The 14,177-nt window shown below is 32.6% G+C and overlaps 1 protein-coding gene across 20 annotated transcripts in view; it reads left to right on the top strand.

Annotated features, from left to right (window-relative positions):
- The window catches only part of LOC141387016 (uncharacterized), a 190,010-nt gene extending 176,450 nt beyond the window's left edge, over positions 1-13,560 (top strand). For all 20 annotated transcript variants that reach the window (XM_073956076.1, XM_073956068.1, XM_073956083.1 and 17 more), the window contains one exon: positions 12,812-13,560. In XM_073956076.1, coding sequence (XP_073812177.1) covers positions 12,812-13,435 — 624 coding nt within the window. In that variant the 3' untranslated portion in view covers positions 13,436-13,560. The remainder of the gene's footprint in view (positions 1-12,811) is intronic.
- Positions 13,561-14,177: the final 617 nt, after the last annotated feature.

Here is a 14,177-nt window from a genome sequence, read left to right as displayed (position 1 = left end):
GGGTTCTTAACAGGCACAAGTAGTTTACAGAACAATAGATTCTAAACTAAGTTACAAAAATGTTAATACTACATTAAAGAGGATTGGCAACCTGCTTGTTTATACATTATGAATGCAATATTAATTTTTTTTAAAGTATGTAATGGTTCAGTTAAAGGTATCGTATTATAGATGTTATTGTATATATCACACAGTGAACGTAATGGATTATTATCTTCATAATTAGTTTTCACAGTAGGCAAATTGATTGGCAAGAAATTACGGGTTATACGTGAAGGAACATTAAATCTTATTTCTCCTATCAAGTACGGACAGTCAATTAAGCCGCGTAACAGTTTAATAAAAAATAGCGCTCTTAGTGTAAATCTTCCTTTTTCAAGAGTAGGAAGATCAATTAACATTAAACGGCTTTCATAAGGTGGGAGTAGCGCGGTCGTTTCCCAGTGCAGACCACGCAAGGCAAACAGTAGGAATTGGATTTGAACCGACTCAATCTTATCAGAGTATGATTTGTAATAAGGGCTCCATAGAATGCAATCATATTCCAGAACTGGACGGACGAAGCTAACAAACAAACGTTTCTTTAGACCAACGTTTTATAAAACCCAATAACGATTTAGCTTTATTAACACAAGAATCAATGTGCAAATTGAAGCGCAATTTATGATCTAATAAAACACCTAGATCTAGGAAAGAGTCAACATTTTCCAATTGATGTGAACCAATATAATAATTGGAGAAAAACGGAAGTGATCTAGATAAGGAAAATTTTTTACACTTTTTGAGGTTCAAAGTCATCCCATTTGCGTAACACCAATTGGTAAGAGAGTGCAGATCATATTGAAGATATATTGAATTACTTAATGAATTCAGTTGAAAGAATAGCTTTACATCATCAGCATACATTAAAATTTTGCAGTAACGTATAGCTGAAGGAAGATCGTTAATATATAGTACAAATAAAAATTGGCCCAGGTGGCTACCTTACGGCACACCGGAAGAAACGAACAGGTCCTTGGAAAATGACTCGTTAAATATAACTTTTTGGGTGCGTCCTCTTAAATAAGAGGAAATTCAATTTAATAAAGATTGTGGAAATCCCATGATATCAAGTTTATAAAGCAAATGTTTATGGTATCAAAGGCTTTACTAAAATCGGTATAAATAACGTCTGTCTGTTGTTTATAAGAAACCCCTTTATAGACATGAGTTACAACCTCCATGAGATTAGTAATTGTAGATCTGCCTTTCATAAATCCATGTTGAAAAGGTGAAATTATAGATTTAACAAAGTGAGATGGTCTTCGAGAAACTAAAAGTTCAAAAAGTTTTGGGATAGCACTAAGTTTTGCTATACACCTATAATTTTCAACAAAGCATCTATTACCAGAGTTGTGAAGTGGAATAATGAAGCTAGATCTCCAGAAAGTTGGAAAGTAACCATTATTTAAGGATTAATTAAAGATTTTTGTAAGATGTTGATAAATTTCATTGGCGCAAGATTTAAGAATATTAGTAGGAACACCATCTGGACCGGGTATGTTTGAAGAACGAAGCGACTTTATGCCTACAAGGACTTCTTCTTCAGACAATACAATATGAGGTAGATGATTCAGCTTGTCAATACTATAGTTATATTGTTCATTTAGAATTTTAGAAGAGTAGGAAGACTGAAAGAAGTCTGCAAACATATTAGAGATTTCGGATTCATCCGAAGATTCTCTGCTACCAAATTTCATACAGCTTGGGAAATTATTAGCCTTTCTTTTAGAATTAACAAAGAAGCTTTTCCGGTTATTTTTAAAATTCCTACTCATTTTATCAAGATAATGCCGATAAAAATAAGAATTGGCAGAATTATATTTATTTCGGGCTACAATATAGCTAGAGTAATTCACTGTGGAGTTAATTTTTTTAAATTTTTTGAAGCATCTACTTTTTATGTTACGCAACCTCCTTAACGTCGATGTGAACCAAGGAGGGCCATGATCAGAAACTTTTGTTATATATGGAGTTGTTTTAGCGAAGGCTGAGTTAAGTTGATTATAGAAATTAGAAACGCTTAAATCTATCGTATCATTAATAACAAATCTTGTACTTAATAAAATTGATCTTAGCCGATTAATATCTGTTTTTCCAAAATTAAATTTAGGATTAATATTTTTCTTAGACCTAGGGGTCGGTCTAGAAATTTGTAGTTGAAAGTGTAGGATGGTAAACATCTTCTGGCAATACGATAGGTAGACATCTATTCAATGCAACATTGAGTGTAGATGAAAAGACTAGATCTAAAGCCTGATCCTTTATGTTTAAGACATTGTTAACTTGGTAAAGATATTGACTAAAAATTAAATCCCAAAAATCGTCAATTCCAGTGCTAGTTGCAGGTATAAAATCTATTCTATTGTCCCCAGGGACCCATGAGATATGAGGAAGATTAAAATCACCCATACAAATTAATTCGGAGGTAGTAAACATTAAAGAAGAAACACTTTGAATTAAATTGTCATGTCTTAGATAAATGTCATTGCCCGAGTTTGGTGCAATATAAGAAACAGTTACAAAGATTATATTCCCAAGGTAATTCAGTTTTACACAAAGAAACTCATCAGAAGTTGTCACTGGTATTACAACTAATTCAGATGAAATAGAATTGTGAACTGCAATTAAAACACCACCACCAACCATGTTTAATACATATTTCCTAAAAACTTAAAAATTTTCGCAAAAGATTTCAGTATCACTTATTTCAGGCTTTAACCATGTTTCAGTAAACACTACGACTTTATAATCACAATAAAAACTTTTTAAATATAAGCTACTGAGTTTAGTTTTCATGTACAAAGTTGATTTTAATCAACCAAGACTATTATTTACGATGTCTGAACTATAAAATAATTCGTTTATTTATTTTAGATGGGCAAACTGCGATCAAATAATTCATTATTTGCTCTTTAGTTAGCATTAGTAGCATAATGTGCTACATTTTCAGTATTAAACAATAAATTTGTAATGTGGCGTATGTTTTTTGAGACAAATTCAATTTACAAAATATTCTTTTGACGTTTCAAATTCGATCAGATGGGCTGATGCATCTACCTTGGTAATTGTGCTATGAACAAAAAAGCTGATTGCCATTTAAACCCTCCAAAATGTATATCTAAATGCAATGAGATTTGTACTGGATTTATTAAATCCAGTCGAGCATTTATGGCTAGTCTAAATGAGCTATAAACCTGTTTAGATCGATCATTCTGTTTTGTGGGACAATTTTGCAATTTTTTATGTTACGCAACCTCCTTAACGTCGATGTGAACCAAGGAGGGCCATGATCAGAAACTTTTGTTATATATGGAGTTGTTTTAGCGAAGGCAGAGTTAAGTTGATTATAGAAATTAGAAACGCTTAAATCTATCGTATCATTAATAACAAATCTTGTACTTAATAAAATTGATCTTAGCCGATTAATATCTGTTTTTCCAAAATTAAATTTAGGATTAATATTTTTCTTAGACCTAGGGGTCGGTCTAGAAATTTGTAGTTGAAGGTTAACTGAAAGTGTAGGATGGTAAACATCTTCTGGCAATACGATAGGTAGACATCTATTCAATGCAACATTGAGTGTAGATGAAAAGACTAGATCTAAAGCCCGATCCTTTATGTTTAAAACATTGTTAACTTGGTAAAGATATTGACTAAAAATTAAATCCCAAAAATCGTCAATTCCAGTGCTAGTTGCAGGTATAAAATCTATTCTATTGTCCCCAGGGACCCATGAGATATGAGGAAGATTAAAATCACCCATACAAATTAATTCGGAGGTAGTAAACATTAAAGAAGAAACACTTTGAATTAAATTGGCATGTCTTAGATAAATGCCATTGCCCGAGTTTGGTGCAATATAAGAAACAGTTACAAAGATTATATTCCCAAGGTAATTCAGTTTTACACAAAGAAACTCATCAGAAGTTGTCACTGGTATTACAACTAATTCAGATGAAATAGAATTGTGAACTGCAATTAAAACACCACCACCAACCATGTTTAATATATATTTCCTAAAAACTTAAAAATTTTCGCAAAAGATTTCATGTTTCAGTAAACATGTTTCATTAAACACTACGACTTTATAATCACAATAAAAACTTTTTAAATATAAGCTACTGAGTTTAGTTTTCATGTACAAAGTTGATTTTAATCAACCAAGACTAATATTTACGATGTCTGAACTATAAAATAATTCGTTTATTTATTTTAGATGGGCAAACTGCGATCAAATAATTCATTATTTGTTCTTTAGTTAGCATTAGTAGCATAATGTGCTACATTTTCAGTATTAAACAATAAATTTGTAATGTGACGTATGTTTTTTGAGACAAATTCAATTTACAAAATATTTTTTTGACGTTTCAAATTCGATCAGATGGGCTGATGCATCTACCTTGGTAATTGTGCTATGAACAAAAAAGCTGACTGCCATTTAAACCCTCCAAAATGTATATCTAAATGCAATGAGATTTGTACTGGATTTATTAAATCCAGTCGAGCATTTATGACTAGTCTAAATGTGCTATAAACCTGTTTAGATCGATCATTCTGTTTTGTGGGACAATTTTGCGTAAAATTAGATGAAGTGCAACTTTAACCCTAAAATGTCCCAGCAAAAAGTTTGCATCCTTGATTCTGTTTAATCAGTACAAGTGCCGTTGGAGTACATCTTTTCCTATAAATCCACTTATGAATTTTACAAGAGAGCGCGCAGCTAGGATGCACTCCATTTTGCTTCCACAGCACACAGCTAGGATGCAGTCCATTTTCGATCCAAATCACGGCTTTTGATGTAGTGTTTTGGATCGAATTTAAATGCAGTCTAAGGATGCTATAAAAATGCAAGCCATTGCAAATACCCCAAAATAAATAAAATCCATTTACTATTTGTGTATAACAAGAACATTATGAACTTTATTACATTAACACAAATTATAAAAATTCTCCATCAAGTTTAATCGTGACTGAGTTTACTTCCTCTGCTCTGCATTTTATGGCAACGAAATTGATTTTGCTTCTTCATCCAAAGGGTTTTTATATTGTCCTCCCACTCCAGCTCAGATTTCGAAATTAACTCCAACTCCACTCCAAGGATAATTTCCGCCTAGTGAGTTTCCGTAATTTTCGCAAATTTAGGCTCCATTTCTTAATTTTTTAACTAATTCTTGGAATTTTAGACACTCTTTTATGTATTTGGAAACAACGAATCTGGGGATCAACGAATCGACTTGTTTCTAGGGATCTTTAATCGAGTGCTTCTAAAATGTATCGAACGGAGTACATTTTCCATAACTCCGTGTGGATTGCATCGAAGGATGTATTGAAATCATAACACTGCATTGAACTACTTCCAAACTTTTTTCCTGGTTATGAATTCATTTATGAATTTTACAAGAGAGCTCGCAAATAGGATGCACTCCGTTTTGCTTCCACAGCACACAGCTAGGATGCAGTCCATTTTCGATCCAAATCACGGCTTTTGATGTAGTGTTTTGGATTGAATTTAGATGCTGTCTAAAGATGCTATAAAAATGCAAGAAAATTTCCCAAAATAAATAAAATGTATCTATTATTTGTGTAAAACAAGAATATTAAGAACTTTATTACATTAACAAAAATTATAAAAACTCTCCATTAAATTTAATAGTGACTGAGTTTACTTCCTCTGCTCTGCATTTTATGCCACCGCAATTATTTTTGCTTTGTCATCCAAAGTGTAGGATTAATATTTTTCTTAGACCTAGGGGTCGGTCTAGAAATTTGTAGTTGAAGGTTAACTGAAAGTGTAGGATGGTAAACATCTTCTGGCAATACGATAGGTAGACATCTATTCAATGCAACATTGAGTGTAGATGAAAAGACTAGATCTAAAGCCCGATCCTTTATGTTTAAAACATTGTTAACTTGGTAAAGATATTGACTAAAAATTAAATCCCAAAAATCGTCAATTCCAGTGCTAGTTGCAGGTATAAAATCTATTCTATTGTCCCCAGGGACCCATGAGATATGAGGAAGATTAAAATCACCCATACAAATTAATTCGGAGGTAGTAAACATTAAAGAAGAAACACTTTGAATTAAATTGGCATGTCTTAGATAAATGCCATTGCCCGAGTTTGGTGCAATATAAGAAACAGTTACAAAGATTATATTCCCAAGGTAATTCAGTTTTACACAAAGAAACTCATCAGAAGTTGTCACTGGTATTACAACTAATTCAGATGAAATAGAATTGTGAACTGCAATTAAAACACCACCACCAACCATGTTTAATATATATTTCCTAAAAACTTAAAAATTTTCGCAAAAGATTTCATGTTTCAGTAAACATGTTTCATTAAACACTACGACTTTATAATCACAATAAAAACTTTTTAAATATAAGCTACTGAGTTTAGTTTTCATGTACAAAGTTGATTTTAATCAACCAAGACTAATATTTACGATGTCTGAACTATAAAATAATTCGTTTATTTATTTTAGATGGGCAAACTGCGATCAAATAATTCATTATTTGTTCTTTAGTTAGCATTAGTAGCATAATGTGCTACATTTTCAGTATTAAACAATAAATTTGTAATGTGACGTATGTTTTTTGAGACAAATTCAATTTACAAAATATTTTTTTGACGTTTCAAATTCGATCAGATGGGCTGATGCATCTACCTTGGTAATTGTGCTATGAACAAAAAAGCTGACTGCCATTTAAACCCTCCAAAATGTATATCTAAATGCAATGAGATTTGTACTGGATTTATTAAATCCAGTCGAGCATTTATGACTAGTCTAAATGTGCTATAAACCTGTTTAGATCGATCATTCTGTTTTGTGGGACAATTTTGCGTAAAATTAGATGAAGTGCAACTTTAACCCTAAAATGTCCCAGCAAAAAGTTTGCATCCTTGATTCTGTTTAATCAGTACAAGTGCCGTTGGAGTACATCTTTTCCTATAAATCCACTTATGAATTTTACAAGAGAGCGCGCAGCTAGGATGCACTCCATTTTGCTTCCACAGCACACAGCTAGGATGCAGTCCATTTTCGATCCAAATCACGGCTTTTGATGTAGTGTTTTGGATCGAATTTAAATGCAGTCTAAGGATGCTATAAAAATGCAAGCCATTGCAAATACCCCAAAATAAATAAAATCCATTTACTATTTGTGTATAACAAGAACATTATGAACTTTATTACATTAACACAAATTATAAAAATTCTCCATCAAGTTTAATCGTGACTGAGTTTACTTCCTCTGCTCTGCATTTTATGGCAACGAAATTGATTTTGCTTCTTCATCCAAAGGGTTTTTATATTGTCCTCCCACTCCAGCTCAGATTTCGAAATTAACTCCAACTCCACTCCAAGGATAATTTCCGCCTAGTGAGTTTCCGTAATTTTCGCAAATTTAGGCTCCATTTCTTAATTTTTTAACTAATTCTTGGAATTTTAGACACTCTTTTATGTATTTGGAAACAACGAATCTGGGGATCAACGAATCGACTTGTTTCTAGGGATCTTTAATCGAGTGCTTCTAAAATGTATCGAACGGAGTACATTTTCCATAACTCCGTGTGGATTGCATCGAAGGATGTATTGAAATCATAACACTGCATTGAACTACTTCCAAACTTTTTTCCTGGTTATGAATTCATTTATGAATTTTACAAGAGAGCTCGCAAATAGGATGCACTCCGTTTTGCTTCCACAGCACACAGCTAGGATGCAGTCCATTTTCGATCCAAATCACGGCTTTTGATGTAGTGTTTTGGATTGAATTTAGATGCTGTCTAAAGATGCTATAAAAATGCAAGAAAATTTCCCAAAATAAATAAAATGTATCTATTATTTGTGTAAAACAAGAATATTAAGAACTTTATTACATTAACAAAAATTATAAAAACTCTCCATTAAATTTAATAGTGACTGAGTTTACTTCCTCTGCTCTGCATTTTATGCCACCGCAATTATTTTTGCTTTGTCATCCAAAGTGTAGGATTAATATTTTTCTTAGACCTAGGGGTCGGTCTAGAAATTTGTAGTTGAAGGTTAACTGAAAGTGTAGGATGGTAAACATCTTCTGGCAATACGATAGGTAGACATCTATTCAATGCAACATTGAGTGTAGATGAAAAGACTAGATCTAAGGCCCGATCCTTTATGTTTAAAACATTGTTAACTTGGTAAAGATATTGACTAAAAATTAAATCCCAAAAATCGTCAATTCCAGTGCTAGTTGCAGGTATAAAATCTATTCTATTGTCCCCAGGGACCCATGAGATATGAGGAAGATTAAAATCACCCATACAAATTAATTCGGAGGAAGTAAACATTAAAGAAGAAACACTTTGAATTAAATTGGCATGTCTTAGATAAATGTCATTGCCCGAGTTTGGTGCAATATAAGAAACAGTTACAAAGATTATATTCCCAAGGTAATTCAGTTTTACACAAAGAAACTCATCAGAAGTTGTCACTGGTATTACAACTAATTCAGATGAAATAGAATTGTGAACTGCAATTAAAACACCACCACCAACCATGTTTAATATATATTTCCTAAAAACTTAAAAATTTTCGCAAAAGATTTCATGTTTCAGTAAACATGTTTCATTAAACACTACGACTTTATAATCACAATAAAAACTTTTTAAATATAAGCTACTGAGTTTAGTTTTCATGTACAAAGTTGATTTTAATCAACCAAGACTAATATTTACGATGTCTGAACTATAAAATAATTCGTTTATTTATTTTAGATGGGCAAACTGCGATCAAATAATTCATTATTTGCTCTTTAGTTAGCATTAGTAGCATAATGTGCTACATTTTCAGTATTAAACAACAAATTTGTAATGTGACGTATGTTTTTTGAGACAAATTCAATTTACAAAATATTTTTTTGACGTTTCAATTTCGATCAGATGGGCTGATGCATCTACCTTGGTAATTGTGCTATGAACAAAAAAGCTGACTGCCATTTAAACCCTCCAAAATGTATATCTAAATGCAATGAGATTTGTACTGGATTTATTAAATCCAGTCGAGCATTTATGACTAGTCTAAATGTGCTATAAACCTGTTTAGATCGATCATTCTGTTTTGTGGGACAATTTTGCGTAAAATTACATGAAGTGCAACTTTAACCCTAAAATGTCCCAGCAAAAAGTTTGCATCCTTGATTCTGTTTAATCAGTACAAGTGCCGTTGGAGTACATCTTTTCCTATAAAACCACTTATGAATTTTACAAGAGAGCGCGCAGCTAGGATGCACTCCATTTTGCTTCCACAGCACACAGCTAGGATGCAGTCCATTTTCGATCCAAATCACGGCTTTTGATGTAGTGTTTTGGATCGAATTTAAATGCAGTCTAAGGATGCTATAAAAATGCAAGCCATTGCAAATACCCCAAAATAAATAATATCCATTTACTATTTGTGTATAACAAGAACATTATGAACTTTATTACATTAACACAAATTATAAAAATTCTCCATTAAGTTTAATCGTGACTGAGTTTACTTCCTCTGCTCTGCATTTTATGGCACCGAAATTGATTTTGCTTCTTCATCCAAAGGGTTTTTATATTGTCCTCCCACTCCAGCTCAGATTTCGAAATTAACTCCAACTCCACTCCAAGGATAATTTCCGCCTAGTGAGTTTCCGTAATTTTCGCAAATTTAGGCTCCATTTCTTAATTTTTTAACTAATTCTTGGAATTTTAGACACTCTTTTATGTATTTGGAAACAACGAATCTGGGGATCAACGAATCGACTTGTTTCTAGGGATCTTTAATCGAGTGCTTCTAAAATGTATCGAACGGAGTACATTTTCCATAACTCCGTGTGGATTGCATCGAAGGATGTATTGAAATCATAACACTGCATTGAACTACTTCCAAACTTTTTTCCTGGTTATGAATTCATTTATGAATTTTACAAGAGAGCTCGCAAATAGGATGCACTCCATTTTGCTTCCACAGCACACAGCTAGGGTGCAGTCCATTTTCGATCCAAATCACGGCTTTTGATGTAGTGTTTTGGATTGAATTTAGATGCTGTCTAAAGATGCTATAAAAATGCAAGAAAATTTCCCAAAATAAATAAAATGTATCTATTATTTGTGTAAAACAAGAATATTAAGAACTTTATTACATTAACAAAAATTATAAAAACTCTCCATTAAATTTAATAGTGACTGAGTTTACTTCCTCTGCTCTGCATTTTATGCCACCGCAATTATTTTTGCTTTGTCATCCAAAGTGTTTTTATATATATATTGTCCTCCCACTCCAGCTCAGATTTTGAAATTAACTCCAACTCCACTCCAAAACTAATTTCCGTCTCGTGAATTTCCGCAATGTTCCAACTTTAATTTGCATTTCTTTATTTTTTAAACAAATTCTTAAAATTTTAGACACTCTTTTTTTATATTTGGAAAAAAGTCTGCGACATTTTCTGCAGGGATCAACAAATTGGCTTGTGTTTGTAGGGATCTTTAAGCGAGTGCTTCTAAAATGTATGGAACGGAGTGCATTTTTCATAACTCCCTGTGGACTGCATCGAAAGATGTTGTGAAATTATAACTCTGCATTGCACTATATCCAAACTTATTTGCTGGGTGTGTTTTAATTTTAGCAGATTCCTGGCGTTGAGGTAAGATTAAGAGGTCTTTGTTCTTTTTCTCATATTGTAGCCCATATGTACATACACTAGCGATCATCTGAATAGGTTTGAATTTTTTTCTTTTTATATGTTCAGGTATCTTCTGATGTGTTCGTATTACAGATCCATACTATTTAGTTTTTGAGAGTCCTATACTATGCCAACATTCCCAAGAAAAAACTTGACGGTGTTGCCATATTTTCGGAAAATATCCCAATTATAATAAAAAATGTACTAAAGTGTCCAATTTTTGCGATCATCAGAATAGGTTTGAATCAAATAAAATTGAAAAATTGTACTACCCATGCAAATATTGCTACCCATTTTGGTTTAGTTTAGTAAAATGGAACATTCTGATAAATCCTACAACATATTTGACCCTCTTTATTTGGAACGTGGGTTCAATTCTCAACATGGAAAAGTTACCAAGAACTTTCAGATAAAATCAAGAAATATTCAAACAAATACGTTTTATAAACTTGCTTAAATGGCTTTTTGATTTCGTTAGATCTCTTCTGAGCGTTGAAAATTTTCTGAAAGCAAATACCAAGTGTAGTCATATTATTAGGATCGATAAATTAGAAAGCTCATTGAAAATAGTTGGTATTTTAGTTCAAGTTTCATTTTTAACTATCCTTGCAGTACAAATTTAAGTTTTATCATGCTCACAAATCCACCATGTATCATAAATGTTCGAAAATTGGTCTGGAAAAATGTTTCTTCGACGACAATAAAGTAGAAAATTGTAATTCAAATTTAATTCAAAGGGGCATGATATCGCCGACTTTTATAGTGCTGTATAACCTCAGTAGTCCATTCTCTTGTACTTATTCGTGTTTGTTTTATGACTTGTTAACAGAAAAAACTTTTTGACTTGACTATATAGGTATTACAGCACTATAAAAGTCGGCGATGTCATGCCTTTCTTTCTTTCTACTTTATTGTAGTCGAAGAAACATTCTTCCAGACCAATTTTCGAACATTTATGATACATGTGGTCAACTATGGTGGATTTGTGAGCATGATAATACCTAAATTTGTACTGCAAGAATAGTTAAAAAATGAAACTTGACCTAAAATACCAACTATTTTCAATGACCTTTCTAATTTATCGATCCTAATAATATGGCTACACTTGGTATTTGCTTTCAGACAATTTTCAAAGCTCAGAAGAGATCTAACGAAATCAAAAAGCCATTTAAGCAAGTTTATAAAACGTATTTGTTTGAATATTTCTTGATTTTATCTGAAAGTTCTTGGTAACTTTTCCATGTTGAGAATTGAACCCACGTTCCAAATAAAGAGGGTCAAATATGTTGTAGGATTTATCAGAATGTTCCATTTTACTAAACTAAACCAAAATGGGTAGCAATATTTGCATGGGTAGTACAATTTTTCAATTTTATTTGATTCAAACCTATTCTGATGATCGCAAAAATTGGACACTTTAGTACATTTTTTATTATAATTGGGATATTTTCCGAAAATATGGCAACACCGTCAAGTTTTTTTCTTGGGAATGTTGGCATAGTATAAGGCTCTCAAAAACTAAATAGTATGGATCTGTAATACGAACACATCAGAAGATACCTTAACATATAAAAAGAAAAAATTCAAACTTATTCGAATGATCGCTAGTGTATATGTAGGAACGGTGTTGTGCAGCCGCTCACGTTTGCTGTTGCTTTGATTACACATGGCGGACATAGACGAAGACGACACACACAACAGACTAGACGTATTGATCGATTTGACGACCTTACACTTAACGACGAGAACAAGACGAACGTACACAGTCGCTGTATAGAAGTCGAGCAGACAAGAAGCATTAGAAGTTTTAGAAGTAAAGTGAAGATCGAAGAAGTTTGAAGTTTTTTTTATGAAGTGAATTTGAAGTTAATATAAGTACCTTGATGTATTTAGTAATCGGAAGTGTACCGTCGTCGATCAGTGGCTCCGCTGCCCTTTACATTTTAAATCTTTTCTATGATATGTACCTTTAAACATTGTATACAATAAACAAATTGGCAAACTTAATAAATTATTCATTAAGAAAACATGGTAGTGTATTAATGATAATATAATTTGAATATTTTTCAGAAACTTAAAGAAATGAAAGGAACAACTTCCAACACATCATCTTCATCGTCAATAGATCTTGTCTCAAGGTTTCGGTTGCAAGCTTCATTCACTTTGACCTCAAAAGATTTTATTCCATTTGAAATGGTGTTGCATGAGTCTATAAAGTCACATCGCACTTGCTTACGATCCAGTCGAACTTGTAACATAGTGTTAACTTCATCCTCTACATCATCAAACTTATCGGGAGAGATACAAGTGAAAGGCCGTGCTGAACTGCGTATTCCAAAAATAATACATGCAGGCTACCTGAATGTAGAAGATCCGAATACCCAACACAACTGGAATCGACGTTGGTGTGTATTGGATGGTATTAATTTGCAGATATGGCGAGATGAAAATACATTGAATCAGTCGCCTTTGTTAGTTGTGTACATACAAGCGACTATGAACACAATAAGGCCCGCTCCTAGAGATTTGTGCGCTCGGCCACGCTCTTTTTGCTTAACCTGCACAATACCCAAATTGGATGATCAAGTGGCAGTCTCAAGTATATTTTTTGCTGCAGATACGCAGGAGGACTTAAACGAGTGGCTTGATAAACTAAATCGGACTCTATCTCTCATTAACTGTTGGTTATCATAAATTCAAAACATAAATATGCCTTCTACGTTGCCATTATTTTTAAAGAGATAATTTAAGAGTTTAATTGTACTTTTTGTCTTGTTTGTTACATAGCTAAATAACAGAAATTTCGAATTTGTTCAATGTATACTTAGGTCAAACGCAATATTTTAGTAAGTTCATAGGTAACCAACCTCGGTATCATGGTGTAAGAAAGAAGGTGATACAATAATAGCAACCTATGTCTTCATTTGCTGTCAAAACATATTTTCAATCAAAAATAAATAACAAATATTTCGCTTCTATAAAAAATATCTGTGTACAACATCTTTGTTTAAGCTTCGCGAATAATATTTTAACGTTTTCTTTTAACTTTTGTGGATATTTCGCGCAAAAAAAATTTGACAGCAAATGAAGACTACAACCTAACGTCAACTATTGGATCACCTTGTTAAATTCGCCTTGCTCGGTATAATTGTTGACTGTGTGACTGTTAAAGAACTGAGTTAACAGTCTAGCCAAATATGTCACATTTCCGTTATCCTAGAAGATGTAATAGTAATAACTTTTTAATGACCTGGATTTTCTTACAATTATGGGTATCAACCAAGAAATATGTGGTTGCGTTAAAATGTAAGATTATCGGTTGCAAGTTATAGCTACAGTATGCAAAGTTCATATTCGTACACACCTAAAAAATTAATAAAATAGTTATTAATTCCATATTTTATGTGCCAATATGAAATAATTGATAGAAATTACC

This window comes from Musca autumnalis, unplaced genomic scaffold (assembly GCF_047663935.1).
Source record: "Musca autumnalis isolate F117 unplaced genomic scaffold, ASM4766393v1 scaffold_5, whole genome shotgun sequence".
NCBI classification, from domain to species: Eukaryota; Metazoa; Arthropoda; class Insecta; order Diptera; family Muscidae; genus Musca; species Musca autumnalis.
Note: the sequence above shows the minus strand (reverse complement) of the source record. Positions and strands in the feature narration are given on the sequence as shown.